The 23,321-nt window shown below is 33.9% G+C and overlaps 2 protein-coding genes across 4 annotated transcripts; one reads left to right on the forward strand and one right to left on the reverse strand.

The window, feature by feature from the left end:
* Positions 1 to 323: 323 nt before the first annotated feature.
* Positions 324 to 3,122, reverse strand: LOC115989027. Of its 2 annotated transcripts, none has more exons than XR_004091759.1 (2): positions 2,945 to 3,122; positions 324 to 811 (listed from the first exon to the last, which is right to left on the reverse strand). XR_004091759.1 is itself a non-coding variant. In XM_031112674.1 (2 exons), the coding sequence occupies exons 1-2, from the start codon at positions 2,985 to 2,987 to the stop codon at positions 325 to 327; spliced, it is 573 nt and encodes a 190-aa protein (XP_030968534.1). In that variant the 5' UTR covers positions 2,988 to 3,122; the 3' UTR covers position 324. The 2 variants fall into 2 exon arrangements, 1 of the variants encoding a protein (XP_030968534.1); XM_031112674.1 differs by having other exon boundaries at positions 324 to 854.
* A 6,177-nt stretch (positions 3,123 to 9,299) lies between these two features.
* On the forward strand, positions 9,300 to 22,557 carry LOC115989473 (DNA repair protein RadA). Of its 2 annotated transcripts, XM_031113158.1 has the most exons (15): positions 9,301 to 9,866; positions 10,189 to 10,244; positions 11,021 to 11,079; positions 11,263 to 11,334; positions 11,777 to 11,860; positions 12,352 to 12,459; positions 12,909 to 12,971; positions 16,668 to 16,748; positions 17,311 to 17,376; positions 18,487 to 18,642; positions 19,091 to 19,168; positions 19,993 to 20,031; positions 21,181 to 21,263; positions 21,563 to 21,635; positions 22,189 to 22,557. In XM_031113158.1, the coding sequence occupies exons 1-15, from the start codon at positions 9,364 to 9,366 to the stop codon at positions 22,357 to 22,359; spliced, it is 1,692 nt and encodes a 563-aa protein (XP_030969018.1). In that variant the 5' UTR covers positions 9,301 to 9,363; the 3' UTR covers positions 22,360 to 22,557. The 2 variants fall into 2 exon arrangements, with proteins under 2 accessions (XP_030969019.1, XP_030969018.1); XM_031113159.1 differs by lacking the exons at positions 19,993 to 20,031; positions 21,181 to 21,263; positions 21,563 to 21,635; positions 22,189 to 22,557 and adding an exon at positions 19,919 to 19,959 and having other exon boundaries at positions 9,300 to 9,866; positions 19,091 to 19,178.
* The last annotated feature ends 764 nt before the right edge of the window (positions 22,558 to 23,321 follow it).

Below are 23,321 nucleotides of genomic sequence, written 5' to 3' on the forward strand. Positions count from 1 at the left end.
GATATGCACGTGGTTAGTTAGTTAATCAAGAATCTTTTAGTTAGTCGTGGAACTGATTGAGCAGTAAGTTAGTTTTTCTCTTGGATTCCATTATCTCCGTTTATTCACATATATAAGCAGAGGACCATATGTAATTATTCAATTTTATTCATTCAATGAAATCTGAGTTTTCCTCTCAGTCTTGATAGATAGGTTTTTTTTTTTTTTTTTGAGTAAGAAAACCATGCCATTACTTTGTATTAAGAGAAACCAAGGTCGTGCAAAAAGAAAGAAACAATGTCCTGTGGAACATGCTCCACCCAGACAGATAAAGGAAAAGAATGTCTAGCTCTCTGGGCTAAAGGCATTTGCAACTGCATTACCTTGCCGTACAATATGAGAGAAAGAAATACTCTGAAAAGAGTTTTTTAACGTAGAGATGTCGTGGATGAGGTGACCCCCCTGCGCGAATTCCCAGCCACCGAGCTGAATTGCTTTGATCACTAAGGCAGAATCTCCTTCAAGCATAGCTCTATAAGTTCTTGTTTCAAGGGAAAAAGTCATCGCTCTCTTTGCAGCCATCAGTTCCAGTACATCCACGGTAGGAGGCTTTTTTATCTTTTCGGAAAGAGCAGCCTTGACTTCACCCCTACAATCTCGAATAATCACACCAATTCCAGCTTCATCGGACTCACCAAACATTGCGCCATCAAAGTTTATCTTCCAAACATCATTTGCAAGTGGACGCCATCCTCGAGGAGCAGTGCGAACTGGTGCAGAAGGCATACTAGTCAGATTTTTAAAATCACGGATGTAGTCACGAGCGAATCTCCTGATATGTCCCAAAAACAAAAAAGAGGAGGTTTTATTTCCTCCTGTCACCCTTTTGACATTAGAATTTAATAACAAAATACAATTTCCAGTATCTATCTATAATGCAAAAAATCTACGGACTCTTTTTCTACGAACTTCTTATTTTGGAAGAAACGTCTTCTCATCTGATTTATTCCAGCATTTGACATGCCTTCGGTCATTGAATTTGAAAGATACTTACTCTGAGAAAGTTCCAAATGAAGTGGAAAAATTAAAACATTTAAGATTGCTCAATTTATCAAATAATTATCAAATTACAGAATTACCTAAAACATTGTGTAATTTATGTAATTTACAAACTTTGGATATTAGTGATTGCGGTCAAATTAAGAAACTACCCCAAGGAATGGGTAAACTAATTAAATTAAGACATCTTCTTATTGATGGGTGTGATGAATTGACCGAACCCTTTCCAAAAGGGATTGGGAGATTGAGACCTCTTAGAACATTTCAAAAAACTATAGAGAAAGAGTTTCGAAGAAAGGGTTAGCCCTGACATGACTGAAGGGATGATAGCTACCACCACATTTAATGCATCCCACCAAACCACCTGGCTGTATTTATGTGTAGAAGACCCCTAAACAATATTGCCTTGACTGCCGCAACTCACAAGGGGTTTACGAAGGTGTCTGATGGGACAAGCACTCAAGTAGTGGCCTGAACAATCAACAAATAGAGGGCCAAGATCATCTAAAGGGAGCTATATAATGTGAGAGACCTTCCAGGGAGAGGGGATCGGGAAATCTATAGAGAAAATACTATAGTAACAAGAGCAAAAATTGTATCAAAGTTTAAAAGAAGTATAATTAAAGACCACTCTCCTTGGATTTTGCCGAGGAAGGTTTTCTTTGCATAAAGTTTGTTTTTCTTTACTCTCTCACTATCTTTAATCCACTATGTGTGTTGTTCGACACATTGAAGCCTAGTTTTTAAGCCTACTCTCAACAAATTCATTGTATTAGGCTCTTTGAGCCTGAATCCTTCTACCTTTTGGGCTCAAATCCAAACCCCACCCCTACACAAACATAGCAAAAATGTAATTTTTGTGGGAGGCTTTTTACTTTTGTTTCTGTTTTGTGATTAAAATGCCAATTTGAAATCATGCTTTTTTACTTTTTAGACAAGTCTCACTTGTAGTTAATTTACGTAGTTTTTGTTACGTTAGTTAATTAAAACTCAATGAAAGTCCATATTACAATATCGTCAAAACTATGGTTTATATATTAATGAACCTTCAAGATTTTAGTTAAACCTAGATTAACTACATTGTAATATGGACTATATTAATCCATTTATAAAAGGATTATGCACATGATCAATGATGCTAGTTTTCACGGTAGTGGCTTAGCATGACCCACAAAATACTGAATTAATACTCAAATTCTATCACATGTTCTTAGTTTTTACAGTATTAATCAAACAAATAACTTTGGAAAAAGTAATGGAGCAGGGAATTGTTCAAAGATGGGGTAATAATTTGTAACAAATACCAACTCAATTCGCTTTATCTTCTTTACTTGCTTTGTTGTGCTCCTTTTTCTTTCTTTCTTTTGTATGGTGGCTTAGTCAGTAGACCATATGGTTGGAATCATTAAACCGAGACACTTAAGGTGGGGAAGCTAAACCTCATGGAGTCCTAAGATTTAAAAAAAAAAACTAACCAAAAGCCATAACTTTAACCCTTGCTCTGCTTTCTTATATTTCTTAGATATCTCTCTCAGGCATTTAATCAAATAGTTGTATAGCATACTCAAAAGTAACAATGCAAAACGCATTCACTAGAGCACTAGCCACATAAACATCAATTGCAAAACAATATAAAGAATATACTCCATTCATCTGATATGTATACTATAATTTCAACCCCAAATTTTAATATTTTTTACATTTGTAAATTCTATTAACTTCTATGAAACAAACAAGCTCACAAAAACCCAACCCCAAAAAATTAAGCCAAACCAAGAAATTCCTCTAGAAATTCACTCATGAAAAAAAAAAAAAAACAGAGGGTTCTTTGTGGATTTAAATACTAATGCCAAAAAAAAAAAAAAAAGAACGAAAGAAAGAAAAAGAAAAAGAAAAAAAAAAGTACCAGGTGGTGGCTGTCGAACAGCGGTGGAAGCACAAGCCGCCATCAAGACACTGGCGGTGATACGACGGGGCTACCTATCACGGTGGCTCTGGTTTTGCTGTGTCTCTCCTCTCTCGGGTGCCACAAACCTAGCTTTCTCTTCTTTCCATCGATTTCATGTTAATAAAGTTGAGTTTGATAATTTTTAAATCTCATGTGTATCTCATATGCTCTAATTCTGTTAGCTTTTTAACACCAAACTAAAGAGCATCCCCATCAGCTTGTGCATAAATGTGCAAAATGAAAAAAGTAACTAATTTTACACAATTTGAGCAAAAAATCACCCACATCAGTGGGTGTAAACTTGTGTATAAATACACAATTGCTACAGTAACCGTGCATATATGCATGGTTACTGTAGCGTGTGTATTTAATATTTTAATAATTTTTTCTCTCTCCTGGTCTCTACTCTCACTCTCTCCTTGTCTCTGCTCTCACCTCACCTCACCTCACCTCACCTCACTCACCCTTTTCCTCATTTGCTTTCACTCTCACCTCTCTCCCTTTTCCTCATGCCTCCATTGCCGCCGATCAAACCATGCCTCCACTGCCGCCAATCATCTAACCCTCACTCTTAACTCTCTCCCTTTTCCTCATGCCTCCGCTACCGCAGATCAAACCATGCCTCCACTGCCCCCGATTAGCAAACCCTCACTCTCCCTTTTCCTCATTTGATCAATTCATTTGATGAAATAGAGAATAAAAGCCATTCAAAAAGAGAACTAAACAAAAAAAGAGAAAGCAAAAATTCATTCTCTTCTCATCTCAGATCTGATTGGGAAAAAAAAAAAGTCTTCTTCATCAAGTTTCAGCGGCGACTTTGTCCCTTTTTTTTTTTTCAAGTATGGAAGCGGCGTACGGAATGGTGAAGAGTGGAGTTGGGGTGCGGCGATGGGTGTGATGAGTCCAGAGCTGGTGATGAAGTCGATCGTGCCGGTTTCGGATTAAGCTAGTGATGAGACCAGAGCGTCGATGGCGTCGATTGACTGGGTTTCAGATTGAGTGAGTTTCGGAGTGTTTGTTTCTCGGATTAAGTAGGTTGATTTTCCTTGATGATGCTGGTTGGGTGGGTGATGATGGTGGCTGGGTGTGGAAAGATCGTTGGTATTGTTGGGTCTGTAAGAGAGAGGGGCAATGAGGGAGAGAATGATAAAAAATTGTAAAAAAATGAATATTTTATTGAATAAATGTGTAGAATAGATAAACTGATGTGGATGTTTTGTAAAATTAGATGTGTAAAATAGAAAAAGTAGGTTTTTTTGTGCAAAATAGAAGGAAAATTTGCACCCACTGATGTGGATGCTCTAAGAGGTATTAATTTGGCAGATGTGTATAGTTTATCGAGCAAATTGGCCAATATAAAAGTTCATGGAGTGTTTTGGCCAGTGGTTGAAAGTTCAGGGGGTGTATGAGCATTTTTCCCTACAATATAACCAAATTTGAAATATTTTGAATGTACAGGGTTTAGTACAGGGATGGAACCATGATTTCAAGTTAGGGGATCAAAGTATAAATAAAAAAATATGGGCTAATGGTTTGCTGTCATTTTTTTTTTGGGAGATAAATTTTACTTTAAACCCTCCAGTTTAGAGGTAATTTAAATTAAACCCTATAATTTCAAAAGTATCAAATTAAACTTTATATATGAAATTTTTTGTCTATATACTTTCTCCAAATTTTAACTCCAGAAAGAAATTTGTTACCTTTCACTAGAATTAAATTGTTTATGCAAAAACAATTAAACTAAGAAAACAATCTTCCCTTTCTCCGATTTTCTTAATATATTTTATTTTTATTTTTTTGGGAGGTGAGTTGGGGGCCAGCATTAATTCAAACAATATATTAAAGCATTTTCTTGCCATAAAACCTTTTATGCCTAATAATGGTGAGACTTATACAAAAGCTCACCAAAAATAAATCCTTCATAAAAACCATAACAACCCTCTAACACCCAATTATTATTAAGTTTCAAAACCCAAACTTTCTCTCATTCCCCACCATACCCATATCACTAAAACAAAACAAGAAGACTATGTAAACAACCCAATTCCTCCTTTGGGTCCCACAAGTGTAGTAGAAGTTTTCGATTTGGGAAAATTCTTACATGCTTCGGGAGCAATGTTCCCTCCTCTCACATGAGAGATAGGACCCATGTGTGGGGCCCTCCCCTCATGTGAGAGGAGGGAGCATTTTTCTTAGAGCACCTAGTATTTCCCTCGATTTAGGTATTGCATAAACCCTATTTACTCAATTGGGTTTATGCAATTTTTTGAGAGCAAGGCTAGTGAGGTTGACTTTGACGATGTGAGGATGGTTTGGGTTGACACTATATTGTGAAGAAGGAAGACGAACAAGCATTCTTTTGTTAAATTTTTTGGGCCGAAGAAGATGAACAAGCCTTTTCTCTTTTTATCTTTATCAAGTTTTTGTTAAAAAATTTTGGGCTAATAATTTTTGGACTGTGGTGATTTGGGCTGATATATTGTTTTTTGGGTTAATTTGTGGAGTTATTTTGGCTAATCTACGTAAAGAGGCCAAGATTTTGGTGGGAGTTGGGAACCGAGTTTTATTTTCCTTGGACCAATTCAAATTAAACCTTAATATATGTACAAAAAATTTTCTTTCATGAAACTCAAGGGGGCAGGCCCTCTTTGGGCCCTGGTGTGGTTCCATCCCTGGTTTAATATCACACAAATAACATCCTAAAAATCAAGATCTTGAAAAGAAAAGAAAAAAGTGTTTATGTAAAGTCTTATTTTAAATAAATAAACAAATAAAAGACGATGCAATAAGATTTATACATTTCAATTAAGAATGAAACAAGATACAAGACTCCAACAATGGAAAGTTTAGGGGCTTTGATGTTTGAGGGAGAAGGAAAGTTATATAACACAAATAAAAGAATGTTTAGAAACAAAATAAATAAATAAATAAAAAGACTTGTTTTCGACATCATTTAACAGATTAGTATTTGCATTCTAGTGACAAGTATGGATTCCACCATTCAATGCAATAAAGTAAAGCTTTCTATCTCCTGAAAGGTTTTATCTATACTATTTAGAAGAGGATCCCCACTTTGGATTGGATTTTTATATGATTCAGAAATACTCCTAAACCTTAAGTTTAACAAGGAAAAAACTTGAGGATAACTAGGTAAAAATATATCTCCAGCACCACTTAAAATGCCTACAAAATAGGATACTCTCTCTATGTCTTCAAAACAAACTTATCCTTTTTTTTTTTTTTAAGGAAAATTATGACACAAGACCAAAAAAAAAAAAAAAAAAAACCTCATCACACGTACGAAACGCATGTGATGAGGCTAGTTTTGATTCTAATTGTTTAGATTTACTTTTAGAAATTAGATTCTTCTTCTAATGCATGTATTTTTTATAAAATATTAACTAACAATACATGCATCTATAGCAAGAAGTTACCAAAATTTAAATTGATAAAATCATATTTAAGATTGACTATGTCACAAAAAAAATTAAGTGGATTAGTGATATTACCAATTGAAATGAAAATTTAGGGAAACTTGAACACAAAAGCATATTATTAGCAATCTTGCATCTCATAAGGTAAGATTTAAAAAAAAATGGAAAATATCAAAACATAAATATTATTTAATTAATATTTAAAAATAAGAGAAGACTCCACTATAAATTGCCACCTTATGTCCAAAACTATGTTGAGGTGGCCATAATTGAGCCCTATTATTGTGGACTGCAAATTTGAGCAAGGTTTGAACGAATCTATTTAAAGCTATATGAGGTATTCGACATAAGCAACACCATTCAAAATTTACAAGTTTTTTAAAATTTTATTTTATATTTAAAATACATTATACATATGCAATATATTTGGGGCCATATTTTGCATGGAATGCATTTAACATGCCAATAACAAACTTAATATTTCATGATTTTGGCATGATCATTCTAGTATTAGTAGAAAGAAATCAATTTAATCGAGGCTTAAGTTATTATAAACACACAAATATCAAAATGATAGTTGAAATACTAGTTGTGAAGAAGTGTTCAACGATTTCCACCATTAGGATATTGGAAGAAACTAATAATTCTTCACAACCAGGCCAATCACTGGGGAAAAAAGCTATGGACTTTATTCTTTTCTCAAGCACATTCATCATCATCGCTTTTTATTTTTTTTCTTTTTTTTTTTGTGGCAGTAATGGTATCCATAATAGTCCAAACACCTGATTCTACTCTCTTTAATAACTGATTCAAAATCTTTCTTAAATGAATCTTTAAATGAGAATTGAAATTTGCAATCTTCTTTCCACAGCAGCAATCCTAGAAAACCCAAGTTTTCCATTCCTTCCCATACTCCATGATCTTTCTTAACAAGGTGCTTTTGTCAATTCAACTGTATTGAAATCTTAATACTCAACAAATGTCTGTTCTCTTGAAATTCATTCTTGCCTCCAAAGCTGTCTCTGCCATCTCTATACATCTGTTTGCTAGTAATTGAAGATTTGGATGAGTCTGGAAAATTGAGTCAACCCCTCTAGGAGTTTCTGAAGGTTGAATGCATTGTAGTCACGTATCTACAAGCTAAATCTCTCTTTGTATGGTTTTTTGATTGGAGATTCTAAGTTGTTGTCAAGATCATTCAAAAAATAGTGGCATTCTTGTAACATAGGTTCAAAGGTCAAACTAATATAGAATTTGGCTAATTCATTGATCAAATCAACATGGAAGAACAAGAGAGAGGAAATATTGGGGACAAAAAATGAACTTTCTTGATGCAAGCAATGGCATTTTGGATAGGAGTAGGACCTTTCATTGTTTTTGAGGGTGAAGCTTCATTTATATAACAAATTATTCATTGTAACAAATTATATATTCATTTATATAATTTGAGGGTGAAGCTTCTGTGTATTGTTGTGTGTGGCTTGAGGGTGATGAAGATGGTGGTGTGGGATTAGGAGTAGGACCTTTCATTGTTTTTGAGAGATGGGATTGAGAAAAAAATAAAGGGAGAGATAAAATGAGGGATTTCTCTGAAATATTAATTGCTTGTTCTTTACTCAAATGGATCAGCCTAACTGATTCTCCCTCTATTATTCCTTTCAAAATTTACTAATAGCTACTAGTTGCAATGAGATACCACGTGACTGTTTTGAGAGAGCACGTGCATTAGTTCCAAAACTCTAACATTTCTTCAAAGTTTTAGGATCTTGTTGTGCTCTTTGTTTCATGGTAACATTCAATTACTCTATTATCTAAACTAACTCCATTACATATATAAGTTAACTTTTTTTTTTTTTTTTTTGCTAGACTACATATATATAAGTTACCTAATTCATAAAAGAAAGCAAAGCAAAATTATGGAGCAGTTCTAACTGGTTTTTTACTTTTCAAAAAAGCTGGATGCACCTAGTAAATAATTATTTGATCAAACAAACTTCTTCTACTTCTTTTGTTTTATTTTTTGGTAAAATTTTATATACTTTCTTTGACACATAGGGATATAACCACACCCAAAAGTTTTGCAAAAATAACAATCCTCTTTGTAATAAACCTAACAATTATAAATAGGGGTAGAATTAGGATTGCGTGAGTTTTAGCCAAATCTCTAGAACAATATAAAGTAATAAATAAGTAAATAATAACCTCTCTCTCCAAATTATAAAATTTCATAATAGGAATTACTATTTTATTATATTTTTAATTGATACGAAAACAATAGACACCTATTATTATTTTGTCAAGTGAGGCAAAAGTGTAGGTGTAAGTGTAACAAGAGTTAACCTAGGTGGTTTGGCTGAGTGGTTTGGCACTCGGTTTTAAAGTGCTTGTCTTAGGTTCGACTGGATGTACTCCCCAGTTTAAGCACCTACACTTTGAAAAAAAAAAACCCTGAGCCAGCGATTTACCCCATTAGGACTCATCCGTTGCAAACAATGATTAGTTTCTGGTTGAAACTTTGAAGATGCATAGTGGGAAACCAAAAAAAAAAAAACAAAGTGTAACAAGAGTTCAAATAAATTACTTGTACTACTACTAACCAAACATTATTAATTAGTGTTCGTTTGATTAAGGTTTTTTTTTTTTTTTTCAAAAACATTTATTTTGTTTATTTTATTATTAAGCATAGGTTTTTATCTTCTATTTAAATCAAATAAATTTATCTTGATCTAAATAAGTAAAGAAAGTATCTTCTAAAAAAAAAAAAATTTAAAGTATCAAAGTACACTAAAAAAAAAAGGGAAAATAAAAAACTCTAATTATTTTTTGAAAAAATAGATTTGAAATTCGCGGGGTTCTGTCATATATTTCAACAAAAAGTCAAAAACCCCTCTCACATAAACCCTAGATAAACCCAGACACACACATTCTCTCTGTCTCTCTCATATGCAAGTCTCAGACATGAGAGCTCTAAGACTCATCTTCTACACCAAAACCCAGAGACTGCAACGCCTCAATCCTTCGATTCCCAATTCACTCTCTTCTTTTCCCCAATTTTCCCGCCACTTCCTTCACTCCACTCCCTCTCTCCACCATTCCAACTCCACCGCCGAAACCGCCCCTCGCGCTTGGTCTATTTACGACCCTGCCCCTGGCACCGACGGAAATGGGAATGCGAAGAAGCCCAATTTGGACATAGTCGGGAACAAGAAGAAAGCGAAGGCGAGATTCTCTTGGGTCTGCGCCGATTGCGGCCACTCCGACGGGCAGTGGTGGGGCACGTGCCGCGAGTGCAATGCCGTTGGTACCTTGAAGCGGTTCTCGGAAGGTGGATCAGCTGAGGTTTCCGAGGGGAAGACGTGGCTCTCGCGCAAGGCCGGAGAGTCGCGGCCGATGCGGTTGACGGACGTCAATCGAGGGATCAATCAGTTGAATTGGCGAATTCCACTGTGAGTTTGGTACTCTCACTCTCTGTTTGGTTGCTAAGAAAATCACTTCATTTCCACCAAGAAAATGTGTCACATAAATTGCTGACTTGGATCATCAATTTGATGACGTGGATCATCTTGTTGTTTGCCACATCATCAACTGGATTGGTACTTGTTTTGTAAAATTTAATTATTGTTTGATTATCCTAAAAAAAAAAAGGTTTTTTTTTTATTATCAAGTTCTTTGAAATTGATGGGGGAGTGTATATTTTGTTTATTTAAGAATTGCATAGTGGTTTTGTTCTTAAAGATATGTGATTTTGTGTTTGTGATTCGTATTTAGGCACGGACCCTTTGGAAATGAGGTTTCTAGGGTGCTTGGTGGTGGTATTGTACCAGGTTTGCCATTTAGTGTTTTTATTTACTTTTTAATATTTTTTGCTTTTGTTTTCTCGACCTTTCTATGACTATGATGAGTATTGTTAGCTAAAAGTTAGTAGAACATAATATTGACATCATGAAATTCAATTAATGTATGTTTGATGGGTATTATTTAATGTCAATTTAGCTTTTGGGAATGATAAGATTATGCTATTTGGCTCTATTTCTCTGTGGCTTGTTGACCGGCTATTGCTATAGTTGCTGCCTCAAAGGAAAAAAAAAATACACACACATTCTTTTAATAAAATTAATTTTTGTTGGATGTTAAATATAAAAATCATAAGTTAAACAAAATTATAATTTCTCTCAGCTATATTTTTGGTTCATACATCAGCAATTCTTTTGGTTTCTGAATTGTGATTTTTGAACACAAACATCCTTTCTTGCAGAGTGACCTTGTTTTGATTTATACAATTAACATCTGATGGCTATTTTTTTTGGAAAAAATTTTAGTGTTGAATTATATAGAAATGGTTTTGAACTATTTTTCACTGAGTTACATTTTACTTAATGTTTAAAAGAACAATTTATATACAAGCCTCTGCCTTGGTTATTAATCTGGCAAATAATCTGGCAAAATGAATCCTGTTCTGCTATTTTTTAGCCTGTGATAAATTTTGTCGTTAATGAATTCTTCTGCTCCCATGACAAACTATTCTATTTGTTGAATGTTTGAGCTTCTAATTCAAAGAGAGTTCAATGCTTATTTTAGCTGTGTCTTTTGGGTTTTGAAGGTTCTTTGGTTTTAGTTGGTGGTGATCCTGGAGTTGGCAAGAGTACGCTGTTGTTGCAGGTATAAATTTGTTAAGGATCAAATTTTCATCTATGTAGCTTTACATTGTGAGCATACAGACGACTTTGTTTCTTAAAGTTGCTCAGAAATACTTGAACTTTTTATACCTGGCTGCACTCGTAATTATTATATTTCTCTACGAATGGTTTTATTCTGATATCAGTTCTTACTTATAATTCGAAGATTGCTGCTATGATAGCTGAAAGGAATGATCTTGGTCAACCAGCACCAGTCGTGTATGTTTCTGGTGAAGAGGTTAGCGTTTGTGAAGCTTCATACTGGCTTGTTGCCTTGATGAAAGCAGAAAACTTTATTTTGTCAATACATTTTTGGTCGTGTTCTGGCTTCCTAATTCTTGGTAGGCATATTATTTTCCTTGTTAGGTAAGAAGCACACGAACATGAAATAAGGGTCAAATTTTTAGTTTTAATTTTTAACTGATGGTTTAATTATACTCAATTAAGTTGGGGAATGTTGCTTCTAATTCCTTTGAAATAGACTCAAGTCCTCTTATTCTTGAAATGGTTTCCATAAGCCTGTGATGTGTTGACTCTAGATGGAGTTAAATCTTCAACTTAGTGTTTCTAAAAATGGAATTTGTGATTTCACCATGTTTGTGTGGATTTTTTTTTTCACTTTCCTTGGACCTTGCTATGCATCTGGAAGTAACTTTAATGCTGTTTCTCCCTTATGGCAGAGTGTTGAGCAAATTGGAAACAGAGCTGACCGTTTGAGTATAGGAGCGGATGAACTTTTCTTATATTCTAATACTGAGATTGAGGTGCATGATTCTGGACTTGACAGTTTTTATTTTTTTATTTTAATGATTATTTTAATTTCAGCCAGTCATGTTGCTCGTACTCAGATCATTCTAAGACTTATGTAATTTTATTTTGATATAAATCACTCTTGTTTTATGAGTTTCAAATCTATGTTGTTGGATTTCTCATTGGGTTACATAGTGTTGATGTAAGATATCAGCATCAAGTGGCAGAAAAAAGATAACTTTCATTAAATCCAATATATAATGTTATAAATGCTAAGTGAATGTTTGAAGAGGACATTAATGCAAAGTGAAAACTCTAGTTGATTTAAGACGAGGTGCAATCTGACTTGAAAAAGATGAGGTGCAATTTGTCCAGTAAGTCATGCTTAGAAACTACTACTTGTAAATATCTATCAAATGCTTCATAAGTATAAAATTGCTGGTCTGCATATCTGGAACATTGGTGAATGTAGCCTAAAATAATTGATGCATTTGCCTGTTTTCAGGACATATTAGGGAAAAGTCAGCCCCTCTCACCTCGGGTTATAATTGTCGATTCAATTCAAACTGTTTATTTAGAAGGTGTGGCTGGAAGTGCTGGAGGGCCTGCACAGGTTAGAATTTTCAATCCTTATACCATACCAGGCAAACAAAAAAAAAAAATCCTGGTTTTAGCTCAAGATGTTTGTCCCATATGGGCGGGCTAGTTCTGTTCTGCTTTTTTCAAGGTGATGCATACAATGGAATAGTCCTAGGCTCCTAGCTCCCTTTTCTGTTTGAATATATTTTTTCTATTTGGTAATGTTTCCAAATCCTCTGATTTTAGTGTATTTCGTGTAGCATTTATATCCACGCTAATTTCTCTTTTAAGTTGTCAACAACTCAAAAGGTTTTCAATTTGAAAATGATTTCTTGTATTCTTACCTTCTCTCAGATTATGAATATAATAATGCACTTTGGACCAGAATATAACTTTTAAAGTGCACATATATGCTGTGATGTTATGTGGTGGTTTCTGGACAGTACATATACTGGGTTCTGAGATTGCCCTGATCCATGACAGGTGAAGGAATGCACATCAGCCTTGCTGCGTTTTGCGAAGAAGACTAACATCCCCATTCTTTTGGTGCGTATACATTGTCTAAGTCTGAAAGGAAGCCAACATTTGACATTTTTGGATGCATATTCATCACATCTAGGTCTGAGTGTTTAAGCACACCACTAATCTTTTATTTATTTTATTTTTAATTTAATAAGACAATTTAATGTTTTATGTTAAATCCTTTAAGTTGCATTTGTCAGCATCTGGGGTTTAAAATTGTTTGGCATGTCTTTACCGAGGAAACACGGACACAAGCACGGGTTCTGATACTGCACGTCAATTTTTTTAAAATTAGGACTCAGCACAGTAGGGATACACATAAACTTAAATATTTTTTAATTTATATTTTTAAATATTGTTAAGAATTTATTTTTTCATATAATGTTAAACATATATCAGTTTAAGAGCAATAATGGATAATAAAGTGAATTCATGACTTAAAAATGATGTTTAGAAATTAGAATACAAACTAAGAATGAGATCCAAAAGTGTAAATAAAAGATAACTAGATAAGCGTTCAAGATTGAAACTAAAAAGAAATAAAAGATAAGTGTCCCTCCTGTGTAACGCAATTTTTCAAAAAAAAATAAAAGTAAAAGGAAACGGCTGGGACACGTGTGTAGAAGTGTCCCAGTCTCCCAGATGTGTTCCGTGTCTGACACAGGTACGGAACCCCAAATGAAGTGTCTATACTTCATAGGTCTTCAACTTCATTAAAAGTTGCCAAATTTATGGTTGTTTTGAATGATAAGCACTTGATGATGGGAGCAGATGATTTGCCAATGAGTTGTAGCTCAAATGGTACATTCTCCTCCCATAATAATGGGAGAGTGGGTGAGGTTATGGGTTCATGATTCACTGGGTGCCTATATATCTTACCAATAAAAATTAATTCCAATAGATGTGTTTTTTCGTTGATAGTCAGTTAATCATTTTTTACTTCATTATTTGGTGGGTTTTCACCTGTGTGTGTTGGTTATATTGTGTTTCTGTTTAAATTTAAAATCTTTATTATATTGCCACTTTAAAAAGAGACTGTGATCAACAATCTGCTCTGCATGAAATTGTTTCATGATTCTCTTGTTCCATGCCATTTTCTTGTCAGTTATTAGTTATTACCACCTATGTCCTCTTGTTTTGAATAAACATGCAAAGCAATAAAATACAAGCAACACAAGATACAAAATTAATATGGTTTAATAAACTCTATGCCTAGATCCATAGGCAACATCAATAAAAAATTACTATCACAAATATGAATTACAACGTCATCCACAAGCTCTCACAAATATAATTATGGTGCAGTTTGGATAGCACTGAAATGGCATTTGCGTTTTAAGTCTGCGTTTTCTCCCTTTTTTTTTTTTGCTTCAGCAGTAGTTGTTGACCAAGTTAGCAGTGAACAGTGCATCTGTACACTGTTCATAGGTCCCACAAACATCAATTTTCAGCAACTTTTTCATTAAAAATGAGTCCCACGGTACTATTTACACATTTAAAAATTATTTTGCTACAGTGTTTTCAGTTTTCAATTTTTAGTTTCAGCAAAATAAGTTCTATCCAAACAAACCCTATATAAACCAACCTAAATCCACTATACGCCCAAAAGTGCTCTCACCCTAACATATCTGACAAATCTATCTTCTAACTCTCTCACACACTACAAAAGCTACACCACCACCCTATTTATTGGGGTTGTTACACCTCTCTATTTCTTTTTTGATATGTGAATAACACTCTATAAGAATTATTGCACCCTCATATTATGCTTCTAATTAATATGGGATTCTAAAACCAACAAGTAAAACTCTAAGCTTATCCCCTCATGGGTTGGACTTAACAATTTCCACTCCAGCCCATGTGATGGCTTCATTAGTATCCCTTTTTGTACTTTCTTTGCTCTCTTTTTTAAATTCACACTCAAACTCAGCTTATAACCATACCAGTTGCATTCTCTACAAATTATCCTCTTTTCTATCCATTAGTATCTTTCCTCTTCGGTTGTTGAACTAAAGGCTTCTCTTTGCTTTTGCTCCTCTATGCACTTCACATATCTCTTCCTTCATTACCATCAAAACAATTCTATTAACTTATATAACATTGCCTCTTATTGAATATTATCCATAGCCAAAATAATCCAAGCAACCTAAAGAAATTATGTTTCTTCTAAGTTTTGGTACATGTCTTACACTACCCAAAATCTTCACGCTCTCATTGAACATCTTAATTTTTATTGTACCTGTTTCTATTACTTTACATTCCACATTTCTAATAACAGAACTTTCATCATAATCTTTTTTTGTCAGACCTACCTCTATTCCTACCCATATACCTATCTTTATTACTACACATACAAAAGGAGCTGGCAGAATCTAAAACCCACAATTTTTTTATGAAATCTGTATTTTTGCTAACTACAAGAACATCGCCACTATGTTCATCCATGATATCTATTGCAGCAATTGTTGTATTTGTGTACTTCTGCTATCTTGACTTTTTCTTGTCAAGTTTTAACTTCTTATGTTGATATTAGTTATGTTGTCTCTGTTGACAATATTAGCACTAGACTTTGATCTTGACTTCTTTATATCAAAATTCTTCTTGCACAACATACTCCTACCCTGGCTTGATTTGGATTTCACCACAAATGTCTCAACTTCCAAATTATTTGTTCACTTTTTAAACTTTTTTGTCTCTAAAAAAAATCGACATCTCGTCTTCAAACTTGAGTGTCTCCTTACCAACAGTGCAGTCACCAGGTATCTACAGTCACCAAGTATCATAGGAAGGTGAAAGTGAGTCTAAAAGCAATAGGGCTTGATCCTCCTCAATCTTGGTATTTATGTTCAAGAATTGAGTAGTTAAATTATAAAAGCATACATATGATTCTTAATTTTAGTAATTTCCTCCACAAGCAGTTGATATAACTCTTTCTTCAAGTACAAACGACTTGTAAATGGCTTTTAACATATTTATCTTCTTTTAAAAATTTCACTGTTCTTAAGGTGAAATCTCATTCAACACACTATACTTCTAGGGAAAGACTTAAACGAATAATACCCACCACCTTCATCTTAAGTTCTTCCCATTATCATTGGAAATAGTGGCCAGCTTTTGAATTTTTACCCAATTCCTTAATCAATCCTTATTGCACTAAAAATACGATATCTTTGATAGTGATTTGCAAAGACTAAATTGTTTTTTTTTCATCAAAGGCTCCATCACCTTTGTTCATCAACGTGGGATCCCAAAACTAACAAGTGAACCTCCAAACTTATCCTCTTTTGGGCTGAACTTATAATAGTATGATTGGTAAGTTGGATATGCAATACTGAGCATCACCTGAACTCATAACAAGTGAACCTCCAAACTTTATCCCCTCATGTGCTGAACTTATAATAATATGACTGATAAGTTGGATATGCAACGCTAAGCTTCACCTTTGTTTAGTATGACTGATAAGTTGGTTATGCAATGCTAAGCATCACCTTTGTCTTGGCACTCGAGTAATTTTCTCAAGTGTTTTGATTTTTTATTTGTCTTCTATACTTTGGACATGCATTTAAGTGTAACCTTTTCTTTTTCAGAGTATGATCAGTTGATAATATGAAATTGTATTAGACTGATCTGTAGGCTTTTCTTCAAATATTGTCTATCAATTGTTAAGTTTTCAACTTTTGTGATAGCTAAGTAATGCTTTTCTGCTCTTTTGTATTTCAGATTGGACATGTGACAAAATCCGGAGATTTAGCAGGACCTCATGTCTTGGAGCACATTGTTGATGTTGTTTTATATATGGAAGTTGGTACCTTGTTACCTTTTCTTTTCCAGCATAGTTGGTAAAGGTGGCACATGGTTGCTTTGTAGTCTTCCTTTTTATATTTTCTTTCACTAGTGCTAGGAGCCTTGTAGCTCAATTGGCACCTCCTGATGTTTCCAACGGAGACATCTAGGACTCAAACCGCCCCCCCCCCCCCCCCCCCCCCCCCCCCATTGTAACTATTGGATTTATCAAATATATATATATATATATATATATATTCTGTTACTAGCATGTAGTCTATTTTTGGATCCTTAATATCCTGTATCAAATTAGAACCACAACCATAAATTATCCTAGACTTTGCCAAGTTAGCCAGTTGGAGATCAGATATTCCTTGCATTGGAAGCCATCAAGATTTTTACTTTATTCTCATCTGAGTGGTTTTATTATATCCTGTTTTGCATGCATATTACTAAAAATAATTTGCTTCTTGCAATGTATGTATTTCATGGTTAGTTGGAGCTTCCAAATGTGATGGATGTGCTAACTATGCCATGATGCCAGAAATAGATAACTGATATTCTCATGTCAATATTTTAGGGGGAGAAATACTCATCCTATCGTTTGCTTAGATCTCTGAAGAATCGTTTCGGATCCACCGATGAGGTATTCCATCAAGAGATGCTGTTGCTTCAATTTTATTTATAATATGTTTCCTACATCATTATGCTGTTTATGCTTCAAATTACATTCCACTTAAAAATTGCATGCAGAACCATTTAGAATTAACTAAATGGGCATATTGCCCTTCAATCCTTATCTTTACATCTTTTGATTGGCAGCGCTGATAGTGATGATTGTCATGACTGTATTAAGTTTTATTTTTGTGTTTGAGGTTGTTGCTTCATGTTTTGGTTGTGCTTGCTTTTCTGTCCATGGCTACACTAGCTGACGCACTCAACAAGTCATCTTGAGCTTATTGATTTTTTTTTTTTTTTTTTTTAAGGGGGTGTTTGGGGGGGTGGGGGGGGAGAGAGAATTGAGCTTGTTGATGTTGATTGAACAAAGTGGTCTGTCTTCAATCTTTTTTGTGTAAGTTTTGTAGTTTATCTCACATGGTCTAGCATCGGAATGAAAAAGAACATGTTGACAAGTTATATAAGTTACTTATCAAAAAGGCACGGTAATCAGTAAATAAAGTTTCATTTTGAATACATTTCTTAAAAAAGTAGTATCCGTGCACAAAACTTCCACTTTTCTTGTGGGGTTTAGGAGAGGTCATGGTTGGGTAGCCTTACCCCAAATTTTTTTGGAGAGGCTGATTCCTGGACTCAAACCTGCGACTTGTCGCTTTTGGTGGAAGGCATTTGCCATCGCACCAAAGCTCAACCTCTAGCAATGAATTGAATGCATTTCTTACAAAGCTCTAAGTTAGTCTAAATGGACAATAGGCTTTCTCCTTGAAGTTTTTATTTTCTAGTGTAGCACTTATATTACTTAGGCAATTATGTATTTTTTGAGCCATGAATTTTTTAGTGGATAGAGGATGCATATGATTTTCATTTTTGTGAAGCACTTATATTACTTAGGCAATTATGTATTTTTTGAGCCATGAATTTTTTAGAGGATAGAGGATGCAGATGATTTTCATTTTTGTGAAGGGTATTCACCTAAAAATTGAATGGTAATGTTTACTTAAGGAGCTTCATCATCCTTCTAAATAATACTAGAGTTTCTTCAGTTTGGGTTGATGATAGGATTAATGCTTGCTGTCAGCTTGGAGTATTTGAAATGTCACAATCCGGGCTGCAAGCTGTTTCGAACCCCAGTGAGATGTTTTTAAGTGATCAGTACTCAGATTCAGAGTATTTAGCTGGACTAGCTGTGGCTGTGATTATGGATGGATCTCGAACTTTCCTAATTGAAGTTCAGGTAGTTTTTTGGTAATTTTGTACTTCATTTTTAATCCTTTGTTGCAGCATACATTTAAATTTGACATGTTTCCACAAACTATATGATTCTATGACACAAAAAGGAATAAAAAAATTAACGCTAGATCTCGTTCTAGCTTGAGCAAATCCTTTAATTCATAAGGGGCTCGGTAAATTAAAAAGAAATAAATTTGGATCCACAAGATGAAAGAAATAAACTGATTGCAATTTTATTGATAATAACTACAATAATTTTCAATTGATTTGCAACATTAACTAGCAATGAATTGAAAGACCAAGTCAAAATTATCTACTTCCAGAAAATCTATAGAGTTTGAGGTATTGCTTTCCAATGAATAAATGGAATCCATAGACTTGACTGTAATAGGCTTGCTATCATATTTGACTTGTCTAGAAACATTTTGACTGACGTTTGAATATCTATGTAGGCATTATGTGCATCTGGGTCAATAGCTTCAAGGCAAGTTAATGGCATTCAAGCAAGCAGAGCTGACATGATTATTTCTGTAAGCAATGGTCTGGAGTTCTTTTAATATACATGCTCATGCAATATCTTCTATACCGATCTCTGTCTATTTGCTATGTTTCACAAAATTTCCTTGGATGGTGAGAAATAATTAAATTAAACATTCTCTTTGTCATGTAATCTGACACCCACCTTACCAAATTGTAGTTTTCAAATGCTCATTGCCATTGTGATGTTTTACTCTCATGCTACTAGTGCTTTGCAGGTTCCAGTTCCACTTTGTTTGTGAGATTACAATGATTCAATTGAACCTAGCATTTGTATTTAGCAATCAGATTAGGCCAACCTTTGATTTGTTTATTAAGTCAATTAGGCCAATGTGGTTGTTCATGCATTGACCTAAGGACAGGGTTCAATCTCAAGACTACATGCTCTAATATCATAACAGATTATTGATTCTGCCAATAGTTTAGGCATTTAGGAAATTGTGAATTTAATCATTTAACTATAATTCTAACAAAGATCTTTCCTCGACTGCAAGACAAACTGTTGGGATTATTTGATTTTTTTTTTTTTAATTTAGAATTCAAAACAGAAAAAAAATGTAGTCTTAAAAAATCTTTTTTTTTTTTTTGGAAATATGTGTTTTATTTTATTTTCAGCAACCAGAGAGTAAGGCCCACTTTGTCACTATGTTATTGCTTTTCAGTTTTTTTTTTTTTTTTTTTAAATAAATAATTCAAATCACTATTCTAGATGATCATCAAGATGACATTGTACTTCTTGGCAGTGAACATAAAAGGTTGCCTTAAATGATGGTCCACACTTGTAAGCTTACCATCTTGAATCTCTTAAATATTGTAGGTTCTGATGAAGCAAACTGGCCTCAAGCTTCAAGAGAATGTAAGTTGATGTTTCCGCAATAGATAAAGTTTTATCTTAAATCAGTTTGGATGAATATTTTTTAACCTAGTATGTGGCAATCAGATGACCATCAACATGCATTTTAATCACACAACTCATTAAGTATTTAAACAAGTCACATGACTAAATAAGTTGTATAATAAAAAATGCACGTGGATAGTCATTTGATAGCCACATATGGATTGGAAGAGAATTTCATCCCTCCAACTTCATAAACCTCCATAATAGTTGTTCCCCAATTTAGTTTTCTTCTCTGTAGTTATGTGGCTTATAATGGGGTTCTGTCATTTAATTTCTTTTGAAGTTTTTCCCGGATTGAGGCTTTCAACTGAAAAAGATTAGTGAAAACTTTATAATGTTTTGAGGACAAGGTAACAAGGGAAAACATAATGACTTATTAAAAAAAGAAGAAGGTGCAGAGCTATTTTTTAAGCTTATGAAGCATGATGAGGGCAACACGTTATGCTTTTAATAACAATAGAATCAGCTTTTTTAATATACAGTCAAACACATGAATATAAGAGAAATATCAGTTGACAATAACATTCAAATTATGTTTGGAAGAATTTGAATATATGCCATTTAAACACAATACTATTATTCCATACACAGCAGATCCTGATAAACCCTACTTATCCTACACTCATACCCAACCTCCATGACATACACGTTTGATCTAGAAGACTAGCATAGTAGGACTGTAAAAATTTTGACACCAGACCATTATTCTAACAAATTCATTGAAAAATCTGCACATCACCTTAAACTGCTAAAAGCTGTAATGCATTTTCATTTTAGAGTACTATAGCTAGTAGAAGTATTCAATCGCATGATTTTTTTTTTTTGGTTTCAATGCAAATCCTCCATGGTGACTTTATTGTTGCCATTGGTATAATTTTTTAAATACCGAGCCCTTTGGTGCCTTTTATTCAGAGATTGATGTATTTCAGAAAAAAGAAGATGCAGTTGATTATTTGATTATGAAATGTGTTCCCTTGTATTTTGCTATCTCTTGAGCTATGTTAAGCACTTGGGCCTTTATTGATCCTTTTTCCTTAAATAGTTAATGTATTTTAACTCAGTGGTACTAGCTAATGTGTTCCCTTGTTTTTGTACTTTTTACTATAGGCAATCTTTTTAAATGTTGTTAGTGGGGTGAAGCTGAGTGAGACTGCTGGGGATCTTGCAGTAGCGGCAGCAATTTGTAGCAGGCATGTGTTTTATGATCCAGTTCACCTCATTACCTTTTCCCTTTTCATGCCTTATTTCTTTAAATTAAATATTGGATTTTACATACTTTATGAGATTTTTCATAGCAAATTTTAAACATCCAACTTGACGCATTTGTTGGTATTTTTCAGCATTTCTACAAGTTTTGCAATGTTGATTGAAATAAAAATAAAAATTGCCTCCCGCAGTACTTTCTTTTTTCACTCTCTTGCCCCTTGGATGTATTTACTGATTACAATTATCTTTTTCCTTTCTTTTTTTTTCTTATTTTTGCCTCCAGTTTTTTGGAGTTTCCTATTCCAAACAATATTGCGTTCATTGGTGAAGTTGGACTTGGCGGTGAGCTTCGCACGGTAAGCAATATAGTTCCATTTTATTGGTATTAATTGTTAACATTGCTCTAATAATTTATTTAAAAAAAGTTACTTTCAGTAACAAAGTTTCAGACGTACAATCTTTGTTGAACTTAGCCAGTCTGGTAGCATCTCCTTCCCTGTTTTCAGTTATGGAATCTTCTTTCTATTCCATTTGTGACAGTTACTTTTGTTGCTTATATTGCATTCAGTTATATATTTCACATGCACAAAGTATATCCTCCAGCATTTCCAGATTTTATTTTTCTGCTAGCCCTTCTGAAAAAAAGAATGTAAAACGGATTTCAGGCAGCCCCACCAGATTTTGCACAAAATTTTGATAAAATTATTGGATATTGTTGATTGGTGTTTAGAATTCATTTCAATAATGCAGTACCAAAGTTTATAAGTGGTCCTTGTCTTAGCAGTTCATATGAGATTTGCTAGCATTGCAGCTAGCACATATATTTGGAATACTTTTTCCTTTGTTTATTTATTTTCCTGCTTAAATGGGACTTATGATTTTTGAAACTGTTTTGTTTCAATATTTTAGGTACCTAGAATGGAGAAAAGGGTAAACACAGTGGCAAAACTGGGCTATAAAATGTGTATTGTTCCCACATCAGCTGAGAAATCTTTAGGATCTCATGGTTTTGAAGGAATGGAAATCATAGGCTGCAGGAATCTGAAAGAGGTTATTAACACCGTGTTCAGGGCACACTGAAATGAAAAAGGAGATCAGGTTTACTCCTTGTGTTACATTAAGATTTGTAGAAATTCTGTAAATCTTAGGTATGAAAATGTTACACATGAAAAATAGTACAATTATTCCAACCGCATAGCAAAATGAATTAATTGTTTATTTTGGCGCCCTTTGCTGATCCCTAATCAATTATATTGTATTTTCCTTTATGTATTTAAATGTGCTGCTGCATTCCACATCAGTCCTTGGTGTATCATTGACAAATATGTAAATGATAAGATGTTTCATGTTCAAAACCTTGTCAGAAGAATGTTAGTGCCAAAACTAATAAAATGTTGCCAGAGAAACTTCACAAGAATGAGCATCTCATGCATTATTCAAGCGAGTGGTGGCAATACAAATTTTAATTGGAAAAGCTTTTCCTGTTGAGAATGATGTGGTTATTTTAGTAGGGAATAATGTTTGCTTGCCAGTTGCATTGGTGTAAGCTCCTAAGCAAACTGACATTGTACATGACAGAAGTATTTGCTTAAAGATTCCTTTTGGCCTTGGTAAACTTAAAATAAAACTTGTTCATAGAGTGATGCAAATGATTGTTATTGAACTCAAGAGTTCCACTTATCCTGTTGCTTCCTTATATATTGGACATATTCTTCCTCCAGCCCATTACATAATCATTGATGATTTATAAAACCTTTTTCATGTAATAAACATTTAAACAAATCACATAACTATTAAGCAAGTCATGTAATAAAAAGTACATGCATATAATCTTTTATTTTTTATTTTATAAATATGATAGTATTTCAAACTTATGGTGTCCATTCCATAATAATTGTTCTTTATCATTAAGCCAAAACACAAATTGGTTTTTAGTGTAGATTAAGGTTAAACTCTAGATTTTTTATTCAACAACAAAAGACTTTACTTGTTAACTGAAACTCATAGTAGATAATCTTTTGAGTTGTCACGTAGTCTATTTT

This window comes from Quercus lobata, chromosome 5 (assembly GCF_001633185.2).
Source record: "Quercus lobata isolate SW786 chromosome 5, ValleyOak3.0 Primary Assembly, whole genome shotgun sequence".
NCBI classification, from domain to species: domain Eukaryota; kingdom Viridiplantae; phylum Streptophyta; class Magnoliopsida; order Fagales; family Fagaceae; genus Quercus; species Quercus lobata.

Excerpts from the sequence above, each read along its gene's own strand:
- LOC115989027 (XM_031112674.1), bottom strand. The coding sequence starts at position 2,987 with ATGGCGGCTTGTGCTTCCACCGCTGTTCGACAGCCACCACCTG. Across the intron at positions 855-2,944 it reads TGTTCGACAGCCACCACCTG|GAGGAAATAAAACCTCCTCT; the intron begins GTACTTTTTTTT and ends AAAGGGTGACAG.
- LOC115989473 (XM_031113158.1), top strand. The coding sequence starts at position 9,364 with ATGCAAGTCTCAGACATGAGAGCTCTAAGACTCATCTTCTACACCAAA. Across the intron at positions 11,861-12,351 it reads ATTCTAATACTGAGATTGAG|GACATATTAGGGAAAAGTCA; the intron begins GTGCATGATTCT and ends GCCTGTTTTCAG. Across the intron at positions 21,264-21,562 it reads GCGGCAGCAATTTGTAGCAG|TTTTTTGGAGTTTCCTATTC; the intron begins GCATGTGTTTTA and ends TTTTGCCTCCAG.